At 34.7% G+C, this 18120-nt stretch overlaps 2 protein-coding genes across 2 annotated transcripts in view; one reads left to right on the top strand and one right to left on the bottom strand.

The window, feature by feature from the left end:
• Positions 1-18120, bottom strand: part of LOC149779970 (inositol 1,4,5-trisphosphate-gated calcium channel ITPR2-like) — a 290413-nt gene that overhangs the window by 35094 nt on the left and 237199 nt on the right. The window contains exons 57-59 of the mRNA XM_089936693.1: positions 13171-13344; positions 7620-7725; positions 1356-1474 (exon numbers count right to left, since the gene is read on the bottom strand). Coding sequence (XP_089792819.1) covers positions 1356-1474; positions 7620-7725; positions 13171-13344 — 399 coding nt within the window. The remainder of the gene's footprint in view (positions 1-1355; positions 1475-7619; positions 7726-13170; positions 13345-18120) is intronic.
• On the top strand, positions 9983-11516 carry LOC149779971 (E3 SUMO-protein ligase ZBED1-like). The gene is made up of 2 exons (XM_089937218.1): positions 9983-10556; positions 11019-11516. Exons 1-2 carry the CDS (start codon positions 10185-10187, stop codon positions 11514-11516), a joined length of 870 nt encoding a protein of 289 aa, XP_089793344.1. The 5' UTR covers positions 9983-10184.

Genomic DNA, 18120 nt, shown 5'->3' with positions numbered 1-18120 from the left:
AGTGCCGGAACTTGCTGACTATGGATTGCAAGATTGCCAAAACATCTTTTGACAGCTCGTTGTGACACAATGGCATCACTGACAACGAGCTGCAGCGTGTGTGCAAAACAGCTGATGCTATCAATTTCAGCCAGACACATTGCGTTAACCATGTTTGCACCTCCATCATGCAGAAGAACATGGATATGAGTTTTGGGAATGTTGTATACCTCGCATTATTTGTCCCGTTTGCTTGCCAAATATTCTCCTGTGTGTGATTCATCGAGAGGCGTTACTGTCAAAATCACCTGTTTCCACTGAAAGTCTTCTGTCAGCCAGTGTGGCATAAGACTCAACTAGGATACGCCAATGGATGGGTCTGACCATGCATCAAAGGTCAAACAAAGGTCAGACTGGGCAGAAACTAAATCATGCACCTTGCTTTGTATTGCCTTATGCATGTCAGGTATCAAAGATGTGGAAAAGTACTTCTGACTTGGAATTTTATAGCACAGTTCTGCCTTGGCCATCAGATGTCGAAATTCAATGTCTTCAACAATGGAAAATGGGTGTACATCTACTGCCATGAACTCTGCAATAGCTCTGTGCCAACTAATAGCTCTCGGGTCATCAAATACAAATGGCTGCTTCCAGTCCATCATGGTGTCAAAAGAGTATGAGGAGTTGCTGCAGCTGCTGAGGTTAACTGCACAGCATCCTTTTTATTTTTATCTGCCAGAAACAGAACATGTTTGATGATGTGCTTGCAACGCAAGTGCTGGGCAAGATTTGGTGTCGTATAGTTTTTAGAATGCCTTTCACCTCTGGAAATGCATGCTTTGCAAAGTGTGCAATTTGCTTTGGGCTCATTGACTGCATTAACTCTGGAGTAATTCCAGGCTAAACAGGAGTGTTTCAAGTTCAACATAATGCATAGGCTTGATAGTATATTTAATAGTGTACAATCGCTAGTCAATAATGATAATCCAATCCATTTGCGCTCTTGAAACATTGTTTTAAATCAAGTTACTAAGTTGTCCACATGGCTGGATGGATGCATGCACCATGCTGTGAGTTGAGTGCTGAAGCAGCTCAGCAGCTGGGGTATCCAGAGTAACATTGCTGGTGCTGGCATGCCAATACCAATTAACCCCAAAATAAAATGTTTATTCCTTAATTTCCACTATTTAATTCTGATTTAAAATTCAAGCCATGTCAAGATGAATGTTATGATTGAATTTATATTTTGGAAATTTGTTTACATCGGCACTGATTACTTCTGCTGATACTGATTATACCAATTGTTCCAATAATTGGCCTGATTATGAGTATGGCCGATTAATCGGTACAGCTTTAGTTTGCATCCAATGACATACCTTGTTTTTCACTCGAAAATTAATTTTCTGCAAATGATCATCCTTTACAATTTCTATGGACATGGAATTTTTTTTGTAGAAGTCATATGCTTTCATCTGCTCTGGAGTTAGTGGGTGCCCTGAAGAGAAAAAGAAAACATTCACCAGTATTGATAAATTTACATAGCATGTTTGATATAAAATCCATTTCCTCAATACAAATCCTTGCATACAAATAATAAATGAAAAATATTTTAAACATCCAATTTAGATGAAGGATGTTTTACATAATTTTGGATATTGTACATAAATATATAAAGAACTGAGGTATAATTTTTGTTGCAGGTTTTAATAGCACTTTAACAAATTATTGGGTGTATCTTATGGAGGAAATGGGAGTTAAGTCCATTTCCCAAGTGTGCTTCTTTTCAGTATCTGTTCATTTGTTAGTACATGTACTATCAAAATGAGGAAAATACCTGCAATTGCAGAAACGCACTATCAGATAACATGTTTTAATTGTGACTTCATTATATTAGAAAATAGCTAACATGTTATTGGATTTGATAGATTCCATTCCAAGAAGAGTACATTTGGGATATATAGAATTCAACAAGTGTGAAAACATTATGTCAGAAGGAAATTAGCACAATCTATCATCTTAAAATTTTGTGAAACTGTCACGGGTAAATGTCCAATTGAAACTATGATACTTGAAATGGTTTCAGCGAAGCATTTCAGAGAATCCTGAAAAAGAAACTAAGGAATAATGATCAAAGACTACAAAAAAACTGGGGTCCCGAGTGGCCGAGTGGTCTAAAGCGCTCTCCGTTATGGATCACTGCCATCTCACCTCTGTCTGCGTGGGTTCGAGTCTCGGATTCGGCTAATGTAGGTATGTGAGAAAGCTTGCCAGTAGCTTCTCGTGGTTCGGTGGTTCTTTCTGGGGTTTTCCCGGGTTCTTCCTCCACCATTAATACTGGCCGCCATGTATAGCCTATCGTGTGCTGAAAAATGGCGTTAAACCCTACAACAGCAACAACAAAAAAAAAAACCTGATGGCATATTCTTGTATTTCATGACACTTGGCATTAAAGCTGCATCAGATTTCCTTACCAGAGCATTAAGAAATTAATATAGTACATACAAATGATGTAATGATTGTACAACATTTTACTGATATGTTTCAAAAGTGATATTAAGAATATGCTGTAGCTTGGTTATTTCTAGTGTCCACGAACATTTCTACAGTGTCCATGAACATTTCTATGAACATTTCTACAGTGTCCATGAACATTTCTACAGTGTCCACGAACATTTCTACAGTGTCCATTAACTCTCATATATTCCCACTGACCACTCCCTGGGTTAGGCAATTAATCACTTCAAATACAGTTTGAGATAGGACCAAAATGCTCGTTGGTTGTAACAGGATTGGGATGTCATTAGCTGAAGTTCCACCATGGACAAAGATGAGGTATTTTGCAGTTAGATACTTAAACTCCTTAATACCAGTCAACCTAGCTGTAAAATAGCACTAGTCTTATTCAATGAGATTTCCACCAAACAAAATCATGTAAAAAACTTATGTTTTCCTTGTAATGCCAGAAAAAGCTTTTGCAAAATTTGGAAAAGTGATTTGATTGGCTGAAGAGATGAGGTAATGTCAAAGCTATGATATAGAGTCACATTCCTCATACACACTGACAGTGTCATTGGTTGATTAAGACAAGCCACTCATATTAACAAGAGACTCCCTTTCTGCTTACCCCACCCTTTATTTAGTCACATTCCTCATACACACTGACAGTGTCATTGGTTGATTAAAGGTCACCAGCCATACTCCAACATTTTCCATTTGACATCAGATTTGCATTACCTGATTACAAGTAGTTATACTCACACAAAAAGAATACAAAAATTATCAAGTGTTGAGAAGAAATAATAATTTAGTTACTCGAAATAGAAGTATACAACACTGTTACTTCCCCTCAGTTACGATTTCCCACCTATAGAGGATGCCAACCGGAAATGACATACATTTATCCCTACAAAACGAAGTACATGCTTCTTACTGTTGAAAAATAAAACACTAAAAACTATGGATAGGGAATATTTAGAAGAAACTAATGAAAACTAATTTACTGTTCAGCCTTATATCGGTATGCGTGCATGACCACTAGATTGTGTCGCTTTCAAAACTGTTCCATTGTTTCAATTTATTTTGAAAATTCCAATTAATACAGGTAAAAAGAATTAACCCTGGCTTCCCTGTGTCAACAGACTTTATTAAAAAAAAGAAGAAAGAAATCGGCACACTTAAAGAATCCAAAGGAACCAAACTTGACTTCCTTTTGTCGGCCGACTTCAGAAGAAAAAATCGGCACACTAAAAAGATACCAAGTCAGTTTCTGGGGTTGGTTTGCTTCATAATAAAATAAACTATGTATTTAATATCTTGTCAGTAAGTTTAAACAATGAGTTTTTTGCACCCTGCCAGTTGTGTTTATCACCTGGGCTTCTATTTGCTTGCCATATGTAATCATGATTGATGTTTGCAGGGCAAATAGTATACGCAATAATAACTTGCTTTAATAATAGTTCTGTAACCCATGCTAGCAAAAAGATTATCATTTGCACTCACATTGAATGTATTTTAAAATAATGATTTTTTTATATGAGATACCGTCTTATAGTTAACCTGGATACAATGTAATCTGGGTCAGTTTGCAATAAGTAACTTATCATGCATAAATGGCAGGTGCCTTCAAGCAATTGGGTGATATTTTAGTCTCATTTGCAATTTTGTTATTTGACATAAGTGATACACTCTACACTAAGGATGCATATGCAAGCTGGCAACCGCTACATATACAGAGTTCATGAAGATATATTTTTTTAAACTAATTTTCGCATGATGAAAAAAGAAGGAATATATGATAACAATGCAAGGTTAATTTCTTTCATTTTATTTTCAAACAAGTGTATGTTTATATATTTCTTTTGTACCACGAATGTGTGTGTGTGTGTGTGTGTGTGTGTGTAAGGGGTTCACAAATTAAACAAAATTATTTCCTTTCTAATTTGTACGGAATAATGGAGCAAATATGAATGACGATATTGACCAGTAATGACAAGCTTTCAATTTACGCGAGCACACACTAAGACAACTTGAAAATAAAAACAAGCAATAAAATTAACTGGTAAGAGCTTCATATTGCAGCAACTAAATACTGACAAAATGCTCAACATTATTCTCTCTCTCTCTCATGTGTAATTGAGCGTGTGTTGTATACAGCAGTGTTAAAACCTGAAGCCTAAAATTAAGTATATTTGTTACAATATCACATGTACACTACCCTTAGCAAAATGTATATACATATATTCTGTATATTGTCTGTTAAGTATTATTGTTTTATAAATCAATATTGATAATTTGACTGGAAGATTTAAATTGAGAATGTTGTTGTGCTGATGCATATATTTTTTAGCATAAAAAATGTATATAAATATTTTAATTAGGACAAGCAAGATATGTCATTTTGTGTTTTCTCTCATAAATGTGTACAATACGAAGTATGATTATTTTCTTTCAAGGAATATCAAAATAGTTTGTTTAAATTTAGTTTTTTTCCTAAAACCTATCTTACATTGCATCTACTTGTTTGCTGAAGAAAAAGAATGTACAAACCATTGTTAAGTTTGGCTGAATTGTATTTTGAGTTGGGCCGAATTGTCTTTGAGCCAAATTCCCTATAATCTGGCATAAATGATACAACTTTCCCATCCCTCCCCTATTCAATCCCACAGATTAAATCTACTTTTTTCTGGTAAACATGGTCTTTCAGAAAAAGAAAGAACCCTTTTTCCCATCATCACTCTTTTGGTTACATCCGTATGCAACACAGTGCACCATATTTACTGTGCAAAAGCATGATCGTACGCTATATCACATAAACATTTATGTGGGGAAATTAAACACTTGAATGGCGAGGTTGAATAGAAGGGATAAATGTATGTCATATCCAGTTTTGGCACGTGGAAACTACCAATTGTTTACGGAGATTGCCGAATAAATTTTTCATTTTATAAAGCAGAGTTTTAAGTCTAATTAAACATGGTATGCATACATAACCAATGCATTTTGTTTATAAATAATACGACACGTTTGTACAATATAGCTGGCCAGTGACCTTTAAGACAAGCCACTCATATTAACAAGAGACTCCCTTTATGCTTACCTCACCCTTTATTTAGTTAGAAAGCAAATAGTTTTAACATTTAGCTTAATTTTATCATTTTTCTTAATCGAGTGTAGATGGGTGGATGGATGGATGGATGGACATAGACACCAAAGTGATTGCCTAATTTTAACATTTGCTTTAATCTTGGTTTTCCAGTGTGATTTACATATGATGCTCAATTTTATCTTTTAAGCACATAACAAAATTTTGGCTTTAACAATTGCAGAAAATTTTGAGATAGTGGAAAATATTTTCGTAGTTTAACTTGTGGAAAGTCTGACTGAAGCATCTACTACTGGTAAATACTATAAATGAAGCATTTTACCAAATCCTCATATAACGAATATCTCACTGAGCCATGGTAGAGTCTTGCTGAATGGAACCAAATTACAGTTGGTTAACCTCTGATGGACAGGACACACATCTTAAGGGGAGGCATGTGCTCCTACTTGATTTTTGCCATAGAGACTAGGACATGCTCCAGAAAACTAATATATTTACAAGCTGATACAGATTTTAATTTCAAATGGGGCTCACTTCTTTTTAAAGATATTTGATTGTTTCCATTTTTTTTATGAATATCAATTTACAATGAAAATGAGACGAAAATAACAATCAAATCCCAAAGAATTGATGCCATCTTTATCAGACAAAAATAACAATTAAATCCCAAAGAATTCATGCCAACTTTATCAGACTAAAATAACCATAAAATCCCAAAGAATTCATGCCACCTTTATCAGACTAAAATAACCATCAAATCCCAAAGAACTGATGCCATCTTTATCAGACTAAAATAACAATTAAATCCCAAAGAATTCAGGCCATCTTTATCAGACTAAAATAACCATCAAATCCCAAAGAATTCATGCCATCTTTGTCAGAACAGGCACAATATCATTTACAGTTAAACTTGTCTTAAGAAGCAATGGTGAAGTGAAATAAATTAACTCAAACACAAAATCCCCTCACTAACAGAAACACATTTCGAGTAGCAATAAACACATATATACAGCTGAATGTTTCTCACATTGAAAAATGTAAGTAAAAGTTAGCAGTAAAAAAGATAAATTATAGAAGATTATTTGTATACTATATTATACAAGTTCATAGTAAACAATAAAAGTCATAGAAAAAAATTACCAGACATTTTATAAAGATGCCTTCACAAAATGTACAAGGGGGAATATCACATTTGTCTACATTTAGGCACTTTTGCAGCATCAGAAAAATAAATCAAGACAGACAGAACATTAGACAAGTAAGAGGAACATAAAATAAAATATGTCTTGGATTGGAGAAATTATTAGTTTGAAAAAATGGTAAGAAAGAAAGGAACAAAGAAAGAAAAGTTAATAATAATAATAATAATAATATTGTTATCAATACTTTTTATCAAATACAAGTTGGTATGATATATTCCCTGCATAAAATGAACAAAAGTGCACACATCTTTTCTCTTCTTGACTGACTGCTCCAGTGACCCAAGTGATTAGAGTGTCTATCTCATATAAGGGAGGTTGCAGGTTCAAACCCCGGCCGAGTCATACCAAAGACAAATAAAGATGGCATTAGCAGCTGCTTCACTAGGTGCTCAGCATTAAGAGGTTAGTGTTAGGACTGGTCAGCCTGGTGTCAGAATAATGTGACTGGGTGGGACATCATGCTACATGTCTGTGGCATGATGCCCCAGTGCTAGGCATTATTATAGACTGCCAAATTGCAGATATCAATGTGATATGACTGAAAAATCCAAATCACAAACATACACACACACACACACACTATTCTCTTCTTGGACAAGTGAAAGATCATTACATATATATAACTTTACAGTACAAGACAAATATATACGATAAATTTACTGTCATCTAAAATCAGGGATGTACCTCATGTTTATCTGATACTTTCTTGATTTTGCATAATGCAGATTAACTAAAAAGTGCATGACTTTGTACGATCCTGTAAAACTTACATTCCATCAGTACTGGATCACAGATTAACTAAAGTGCATGACTTTGTACGATCCTGTAAAACTTACATTCCATCAGTACAGGATCAATGTCAACCATGCGAGCCAGGATCATGTAAAAATTGAACCCCACCATCATCAAAGACTCCTTCAGGGCATTCTTTTTCTGACCAGCCTAGTGAATAAGTAAATAAAAACTGCAGCTGGTTAAAAAAGTAAACCTGGAAAACCAGTTGTTAAAGATTTAAATAGTAACAAGTATTATATTATATTATACAGCAAAACTTTGAGAACTTGAACATAACCACTTGAATAGCCAGCATAACTTAAATGAATTCCTTAGCATTCTCTTCTCTGTGACTTCAAAAAATTCAAAACTACCAATACATCTCATAGTGCTTTATGTTTTTTAAGTTCTATCCCATTAAAGAAAAATATACTTCGAGATTGTACTCGGCAAAACTGTTATCAATGTATATCAACACACATAAACATGTAGTCATTCAAGATACAAGGCAAAGGTAAATTACTGGTTTTTTGTGCAAAAATGTGAAGATCAAAATGTATAAAATTTTTAACATGATAAACCCTTCCAAAAAACATGATAAAACTGTAATACTTTCTCTAAAAAAGATAAAAATTGCCAAAGTTCTTAAAACACTATATCAAATAAAACAAAAATGTTAAAACTAACAAGTCCTCAAAATACAGGATATGGGACTATTATGTTTATCTACAATTTTTAGACAAGGCTAAACTTTGACCGTGATTGATGATGAATAAAATATAAGTATTGTGGTTCAAAGAATTACTGTATATACTCACATGTAAGTAAAGTCCAACTGAAAACTATATAGACCCATATCAGTCATCACATAATGAGGTGGCAGATCTGTGTCTGAAGTTTATTAGGAGTAATCAGTAGAAATACAACAAAGACCCTGATAGGGGTGAAACGATTCATCGATACTTTTGCCATTTTGATACACATATCGATACACAAGGTGAAGAATCGATACAAAACAATATCTACCTTATAATAGCTACATAAATCTTCAGCAGTTATGATAATTAAATTAGGAGCTCATTAGACCAAACTGTCGCGGTAGTTGTTTCGTATACACAGGAAGTATAGCGTGTGAGATTCAGTTAGTCATCTCCGTTCCCGCACCTGGACCAGTTCTATAGATAAGAGTTTCCTTGTACTAGGAAATTACATTATTTTTTGTTTTTTAAATAATACCATAATTTAAAAATATAATCAAAGACATAAATTAATAATAGTTTCTGAAGGAAAAATTGTTTTCTTAAAATTATTATAATAATGTAAGTGTCAATTCTTTTCTCTTTGCGTGGGACTAAACTATCGGTATGGGTGTGGAACCGGTGATAGAACTTATGATTATTCTTAATCACTAAGACGTTTGGGATGCTTTCATGCAATGAACTACAAACAGCGGGGTGACCAAGGTGATTCCAACATCCGGTCAAATGGAGCAGACGCAAAAGGCCGAAAATATTGAACTCGAGTTACCTGCGATTAGAAGATCATCGGCCTGGAACTATTTTGGATATCCTGTGGAGTATGAGAATGGAGTAAGAAAAGTAGACAAGTCCAGGTGTGTTTGCAAACTGTGTTTTACAGCTCTTAGGAATACTGGAAACACCACAAATATGTCTACACATTTAAAACGGCACCACCCAACCATTGCCATTGGAATTCCTTTTAAAGATGACAAGATTTTAGCTTCCAAGGTCAGTGTTTCTCCTACTCCTAAGCCATCACATCCAACAACCACTGGTCAGCTCAGATTGACTGAAGTTTTTCAGTCTCCATTAATTCCATCATTGCAAAGATCACAGACAATCACTAAGCATATAGCGATGTTTATTGCACATGATATGCGCCCTTTCTCAGTGGCTGATTCGCTAGGTTTCAGAAATCTGAGTCGTACCCTGGAACCTCGCTTCATCATCCCATCAAGAACACACTTCACAGAGAAAGTTATCCCAGACCTATACCTTCACACCAGACAAGAAGTGCAAAGCACCTTATCAGAGGCAGAATCAGTGGCCATTACTACAGATGGTTGGACTTCAATGGCTACAGAGAGTTACATAACAATCACAGCTCACTTGATTGATAAGGAATGGTGCATGAAAAGCTTTGTTCTTCAGACGAGACCTTTACATGAGTCTCACACTGGTAAAAATATAGGAGCAGTACTAGTTGATGCCAGTAAGGAATGGCAACTGGAAAGGCCCCACAAGTTACTCCCCATAGTAACAGATAATGCTGCTAACATGGATGTTGCTATTCAAGAGGCAAAGTTCACACCACATATCAAGTGCTTTGCACATGCTATAAATCTAGCAACCCAGAGAGGGTTGCAAGTTCATCAGATGTCACGCCTTCTTGGGAGCATCCGGCACATTGTCTCGTTTTTCCATCGCAGTACAACTGCTACTACCCTGCTGAAATCCAAACAAGAGCTGTTGCAGCTTCCTAAACACAAACTTATCCAAGATGTCCAGACACGTTGGAATAGTTCTTATGATATGATTGATTGATTTTTAGAGCAGCAGCCTGCCATTGTAGCTACTCTATTAAGTAAGGAAATCAGACAGAGGGAGATGGACTTAAACACTTTATCAGAGGATGATGTATCAAATGCAGAGGATATTCTCAAACTGCTCAAACCAATGAAAACCATTACAACAATATTGTGCGATGAAGCAGCACCTACCATATCAATGATTTTTCCTCTTAAACATCGTATTATTAGTGCAATGGAAGTGCAAGAAAGTGACTCTGCACTTGTGAAGGCAGTCAAGGTGGCAATCTCCCAAGACCTAGACAAAAGATACAATGACAAGGACACGCAGCAGTTTCTGTTGCAGAGTTGTGCCCTAGATCCAAGATTTAGGGCTCTAACTGATGTAGACGATGCTACAAGGATCCAAATATATGCTTCCATTGTCATGCAAACAGTGAAGGTCAATGAGGTAAGTCAAAAATTTACATATGAGTATCGCTGTGTTATCTACGTGCAGCAGTTGAAGTATAACATAATATTATTGTCCCCTTTCAAGATTTTAAGGATATATGAAATTTCTTTTGGTAGTTAAAATTGGACACTTGTCCCCAAAGGTTACCCTAGATGCACCACTGATCTTGGTATGCCCCAGAGTCACCTTCAAAGTTCTTATGTCATCCGATTCTCTCCATCTCCCTCTGAAACACTGACACACACACACACTATTACATAACTTCATTGTTTGAAGTTCATAACTTCATATACACAAATATTTCTTAATATTCAATATTGATCTTATATTGATAAAATCATGTTGTTTTATTTACATTAAATGCCAGTGAATTAATGCTAAAATGTTAATTAACATAAAATTACGAGATTCGTATTAACTTAAGGAGTACATATTATATAATTTTGATTTTTATTACAGTGTGAAACAGTAGTGAAGACAGAGAAGACTAATGAACTCACTCATGTACTACCATCTAGTCTTCCCCCACTACCACAGCTTCCTGCAGTACAAGTTACAGAACGAGATAACAGACCAGCAGCAACAGCGAAGGTTGAAGTTGATGAGCCTCCAGTGAAAAAGGGTGCACTTGAAGATCTTTTTGGAGATGTGTACGTGGTCAAGGTGGAGCCATCAAAGTCCCTCTTTCAGAGGGCTGACACAGAGATAACACGTTATAGGAATGAGACATCTCGTATACATATTGATGACAACCCACTGATGTGGTGGAAATTCAACGAAACATCATTCCCTTTGCTGGCCAAATTAGCCAAGATGTTGTTGACTATTCCAGCAACATCAGTGCCATCTGAAAGAGTCTTTTCAACTGCTGGAGATGTTGTATCAGCACAAAGAGCCTCTCTGACTGGGGAGAATGTGGATATTTTGATTTTTTTGAAGAAGAATATGAAACTTTGAAAGTTGTGACGAGTAGTCTGACAGTCTTGTGCATATGTTATGCAGAATGATCTAATTCAGTTCATTTATGCCTTTTACAGAGTCATCACAATTGCCAGATAGTTTTAGAACAATGAGTTTGTGACTTAAGAAGACTCATTCATTTTCTGGAAAACGCATTTATGTTGATGAGGATATCATTTTCAATCATCATGAACTTTTCTTTAATTCAGTTACTGAATTCAAATACACATGACAATTTATGTGAAATTACATTTAACACTGTTTGCAGTTAGGTGCTTGCGCGTTATAGACTGATATAGCATATACCAGGTTCAACATTATTTGCAGTTAGGTGTTGTGTATTATAGATTCATATAACAGATCTCAGGCTCAACGTTGTTTGCAGTTGGGTGCTTGTGTGATAAAGATGGATGTAGCAGATCTCAGGTTCAATACTGCAGTTAGGTGCTTGCAAGTTGTAAATTGATATAGCAGATCTCAGGTTTGACACTGCAGTTGGGTGCTTGTATGTGTTATAGATAGATATAACAGATCTCAGTTTTTACACTGCAGTTGGGTGTTTGTGTGATATAGATTGATATAACAGATCTCAGGTTTAACACTGCATAATTATTATTTCTGAATCCCAATAATTTTAAATTTATTTTGTGTTTTTGTATTACATGTACTTTTTAGTGTGTTATTGTGTTGCAGTATGTTATTGCATGATGAATCAGACACAAAACTTGTAACAGTCCTGTGCATCTGTTAGGCAGAATTATCTAATTAAGTTCATTTATGCCATTTACAGTCACCACAATTGTCAGCTAGTTTTAGAACACTGAGTTTGTGACTTAAGAAGATTTATTCATTTGCTGGAAGATGCATTTAAGTTGATGAGGATATCATCTTCAGTTATTAGGAACTTTCTTTAATTCATCTATAGACTTCAATTACACACATGGCAATTTATGTGAAATTAATTAGTGTTTGCTGCAGTGAAGTTTATCATTTGTGTTTTCTAAGATGATCTTTCTTGAACTGAAGAAAGGAGGAAAGTATACAGCTTAGAAAAGGTTGCATAATTATGATTTCCTAATCCTAAGCATTTTAAATTTTTGTTGTATTTTTGTGTTACGTGTACTTTTTAATATATTATTTTGTTCCAGTATGTTGTTGCATGATGAATCAGACACAAAACTTGTAACATTTCATTTTTATTGAATGAAGGATAAAGAAACACATCAAAGATTTTGTTATATTTTATTTGGTTACACAGAACAACAATGTTAGTAGTCGTGACATTGTATCTTGATTCAATTTTTTCTCTGTTATCATTATACATAACAGGTTAACAAGGTGACTCACTGCTGATATATTGCATATTTGACACTGTTTGAACTTGAAAATACCATTCAACATATACATTCACATGATTAATCAAATGTACTGTGATAATCCCATTTTCAGTTTGATACATGTATCATATCGTAGGCTGTGTATCGTGTATCGTATCGATACGTGGCACAGGCGTATCGTTTCACCCCTAGACTCTGATGCATTATATGATAGCAAATCTATGCTCTTTGCAGTTTTACTCAATTTACAAGTAAGTATATACAGTACTGTGGAAAAAAAATATCAACAAAAAACACTGAATTACAGCACTCACCACAACTCCCTGAATGAGACTCCCACCAAGCGCAGCTATGGATTTGGCTGACTGCAGGTAACTGCCCTGAGTTTTGACCAGATCCTCTAGTTTGGGTTTTTCAGCTTGGTGCATTTCATAACACTGAGTCATACTCCGGTACACAGCCTCCTTGTCAAGTGTATCTTTGACTTCCTGCAGGTGTATCAGTACAGAAAAAATCATTAGTTGATGTACCATATTTATCCTATGATTAGCTCAGTCTTAATGTTAAGCCCATCCCATTACTTTTACAAAGCTCAGGAGTTTCATACAATGATCAGCATGATCCCCTACTTTTACAGAGTTCAGTTACTTCATTCAATGTCAAGTCCATACCCTACTTTTAAAATGTTCAGGAACTTCATCCAGTGATAAGCTCATTCCATACTTTTATAAAGTTCAGGAACTTCATCCAGTGATAAGCCCATTCCCAACTTTTATAAAGTTCAGGAACTACTCCCAGTGATAAGCCAATACCCTGCTTTTAAAAGGAACTTCATCTAGTGATAATCCCAGACCCTACTTTTACAAAGTTCAGGAACTTCATCCAGAAATAAGCCCATACCCTACTTTTATAAAGTTCAGGAACTTTATTCAGTGATAAGCCCATTCCCTACTTTTATTAAGTTCAGGAACTTCATTCAGTGATAAGCCCATACTCTACACTTTTACAAAGTTCAGGAACTTCATCCAGTAATAAGCTCACTCCCACTTCTTATCACACTTAACAAGGCTGGCTACCTGGGCTTATCATTGAAAACTGACTGTATATTAAAATCCACTTTTATCAGCAGCCTATCTTAATTAGAGCAAATTTTGAGATTTTTGTAGAAACAAAGAATTAAACTTTTTATGCAATCACAGTAAGAGTATGTTTTTCACAAAAACACATTATGTTGTAACCTGTTGCATTCACCATCATTTTTCAAGCTGGCATGGTAGGGTATATTTCAGTAAACCAATTTTAAACAAAAAGTAAAACAATGCATTTTCATGTCTGAAATTAAAACTTCATGTTGATACGTTTTGACCTGTAAAATTTTTGAAACTCTGTAGATGAGGCATACATGCAAATCATCAGAATTGGGATTTTAAAATGAAATTGAGATGTTTGTATACAGTGGGTATACATGTGCAGTGTTTGTACATTACATGCATGCATACAGTGGATATAAATAATAATAATAATAATAACAATAATAATAGTAATAATAGACTTTATTTAGAGAAGGTAACTCAGTTAGTTACAGAGCTAATCCACCTTGAGGCCTTCTATCTGTTATGTACAATATATACAGTATATACAACATGATGTGAAGAATCTGGATTGACACTAAATAATTAAGTAATTTTAAAATTCAAATTATCAAGCCTGGAACACATGCACAGGCATCTGTGAAAACATAAACATATATAAAATATAAAATATCTTGTTATATGCTCATTTTTTTCCCTGTTAACTTTACATTGTCAGAATCGTTCTATATTCCCCGATACTAAACGAGCGCGACAATACACATATAGCATTCATATGAATAAAGGAACTACTTTCTTTTGTAAATAAACAATGGACTCAGACGCCAGCACTTTTGATTTGTAAACAAATCATGTACACTCGCGTAAGAGGCTCTTTACGTTGTGGTTGTTTAAATTTGTTTCTGAATGAATTAAAACATGTTTCGTGGACTGCAAAAAAACCCAGCTGTTTTGGCACATTCTGCATTGATACAATGTTATGGATTTAGGCTAGCTACATTATATAAATGACTGAAGATTAGATCCTTACAAATAACATACAAGTGACAAGGCATATACTGTTTTCTTTAGCTGGTGACAAGAATGGCAAAATAAAATATACTTACAGTTTTACATCCTGAATTTCCTCAAAATGTATTTACTTAATTCTGCAAATCCGAATTACATGAGCCATGTCATCGGTTTTCAATCTGGATTACACGTTTCGAAATTGTGTTGTAATTTCGATGATAAGTGCAATTGCATCCTCCTTACTGCACTCAAAATGAAATAAGCATTAAATTCCATAGCGTCTTTTTGATAATTGCAATTGAAAGACTTCATATTTTTCCCACATTGTAATTTCAAACATTCATTGACAGAAACAGAAACACATTTGCAGACGTAAACACGCTTCTCCCGCGCCACTTCAATCCGATGTATTTCATGTATAATTTTGATGAATCCAATCCAAAATCACAAACTTTTGTTGAATCGAAACAAAATACCAAAATATATTCATTCCAGATCAAATGGAACAGTTGTTGCAATGCCCATTCATTCACAATATGACTGCAAATTTCAATTTTAACTAGATGCGCCATTTTCTTTCGAAAGTTATGTCAAGCGCGAGACTAAGTTCAAATTTATCTGGGCAGAGTCATGTGCGCATTAATAATGATGTCATTGTGTAATGACAAATCTGCGCTTGTGTATTTACTTTGGAATACGGCATTCATTCATTTACATTGTTTCTTGTAGTGTATTTTGTTTATATAATTAAACCTTAGGTAGAATAAAAAAATGAGCATATAATAAAAAGGTTACTGCATTTGTATGAGAAAATATGAACTCGTTTTGTCGGAAGGATATACTGCACTCACAAGTTCGTGCAGTATTCCATTCCAAAACTCGTTCATATTTTCCCATACAAATGCAGTAACCTATAAATCCAGCATTGAAAATTCTACTGTGAAAATGATGCAAATTTACAGAAAAGCAGTTGGTATTTATTTAATAAGACCTATTAAATTATCCAAAAAGATTTCATCCATTTGAGACATTGATTATGAAAAGAAGAAATTTGAGGAGCCTGCCTTGTCACTGGGAATGTTGTTCCATTCCAGTGGACCAGTATATTGAAAACACTTTTTTAAAACAATTTCTTCTTTGGCCTTGGTATAATGTAATTTTTTTCTTCATATGGACCTTAAATTGGAGTACCATCACCATCTCTTTGGTGAAAAATATTGCTTAGATAGACAGGAATTATGGCTTTTTCTGGATACTTTATACATCAATTTGGCCTTTCTAAGAAATATTCTTTCATGTATTTTTAAAAGCTTTATATTATTCATTGCATCCTGGAAATTGTCTATACATTGATCTAGAATTAAATGGCAAGTCCTCTTTTGGAGTCTTAAAAATATTGTTATGTTTGAATTAGAGGCATTACCCCAAATTACATTACAGTAGTCCACATATGGCTGAACATAATTTTTTAAACTGAAGAGGAATGTATGTTCTGAATTTCCTTAGTAGCCGCTCTCCGTTACGGATCACTGCCATCTCATCTCTGTCTGCGTGGGTTCGAGTTTCAGATTCGGCCAATGTGGGTATGTGAGAAAGCTTGCCAGTAGCTTCTCGTGGGTCGATGGTTCTTTCCGTGGTTTTCCCGGGTTCTTCCTCCACCATTAATACTGGCCGCCATGTATAGCCTATCATGTGCTAAAAAATGGCATTAAACACTACAACAGCAACAACAACTTAACTTTTGTCCATGATTGTAAGTTGTACTCTAGATAATGCAAACAGAATGTTTATATAGCCAAGTTGAAAACAGACTGTTTATCAAGCATTTGAATTTGGAACATTCTAGGCCCAGTCTTGTTTACAATTAGATTGGAATTTTCCATTGGAATGATACATGTCTAGGTCAAGTGAAAATGTTTATAAATAGGGATCTGATAAACAAAAGTTCATTCCTGTTTCATGCCAGTCTGTGGGAATCCATGGTCAGTGCCAGCAGTTGTGTTGTTGAAACTGAATATATTTCAAGAGGAATTAATTATTTAAAATAGTCATTGAAATTACTAAAGTGATATTGACTTTTGGATAAATACATTACTTTGGATTGTTCTCTCATTCAAAGACATTCTGGATTGTATCATTGTTGAAATATCAGGACATTCATGACTATTGGAACTCATTCTGAACATTCTATATTTTTGTACTTGTGATAGGACAATGATGATTATTTGGGATTTAATTTACAATATTGTGTGTCTTATATTGACAAACTGTACTGTAGAGAAATAAAAGGATTGTTGTTTTTACTTAAATTGCTGGTTTTCACTTTCTTTCCGTTATATAATTTTAGACCTAGAGTCTTAACAAAATATAAAGTGGATATTCATATATAGTGCTTGTACAGTACGTGCATGTATACAGTGGGTAAAAATGTATAGTGTTGTACAGTACATGTATGTATACAGTGGGTAAAATTGTATAGTGTTGGTACAGTACATGCATGTATACAGTGGGTAAAAATGTAAAGTGTTGGTACAGTACATGCATGTATACAGTGGATAAACATGTTTAGTGCTTGTACAGTACATGCATGTATACAGTGGGTAAAAATGTATAGTGTTGGTACAGTACATGTATGTATACAGTGGGTAAAAATGTATAGTGTTTGTACAGTACATGTATGTATACAGTGGGTAAAAATATACAGTGTTGGTACAGTACATATATGAGGATACACTATAACTTTGAACAGTACATGCATGTATACAGTGGGTAAAAATGTGTAAAGTGGATATACATACATGTTTAGTCTTCACCAGACAAAAGTATGCATGCAAACAAACATTATTGGTTTGGTAACTTGGGAAGGATTGTTGTATATCATTATAATGGCATCTAAGGACACAGATCCAATGGGATCCAGCAGTTTACTTTTATCCATGTTGGATGAGTGTAAATTATGATTAAATTCTCCACATCAACTTACAGTACTGTGATGTTATTTTTAGCATTAAAATTAATTTAGAAAATTTTGACACAGAGTAAGGTTAGCTTCCAAAGCAACCACCATATCACAGAAGCACTCTGTAATCACTAGACAAACAATTCTTGATACTGGTAGTAACACTTTCAAGTCTGACCACTCTGGTGGCCAAGTGGTTAGAG

This window comes from Sinohyriopsis cumingii, chromosome 16, assembly GCF_028554795.1.
Source record: "Sinohyriopsis cumingii isolate HCF-2022 chromosome 16, ASM2855479v2, whole genome shotgun sequence".
NCBI lineage: Eukaryota > Metazoa > Mollusca > Bivalvia > Unionida > Unionidae > Sinohyriopsis > Sinohyriopsis cumingii.
Note: the sequence above shows the minus strand (reverse complement) of the source record. Positions and strands in the feature narration are given on the sequence as shown.

Excerpts from the sequence above, each read along its gene's own strand:
- LOC149779971 (XM_089937218.1), top strand. The coding sequence starts at position 10,185 with ATGGACTTAAACACTTTATCAGAGGATGATGTATCAAATGCAGAGGAT. Across the intron at positions 10,557-11,018 it reads AAACAGTGAAGGTCAATGAG|TGTGAAACAGTAGTGAAGAC; the intron begins GTAAGTCAAAAA and ends TTTTTATTACAG.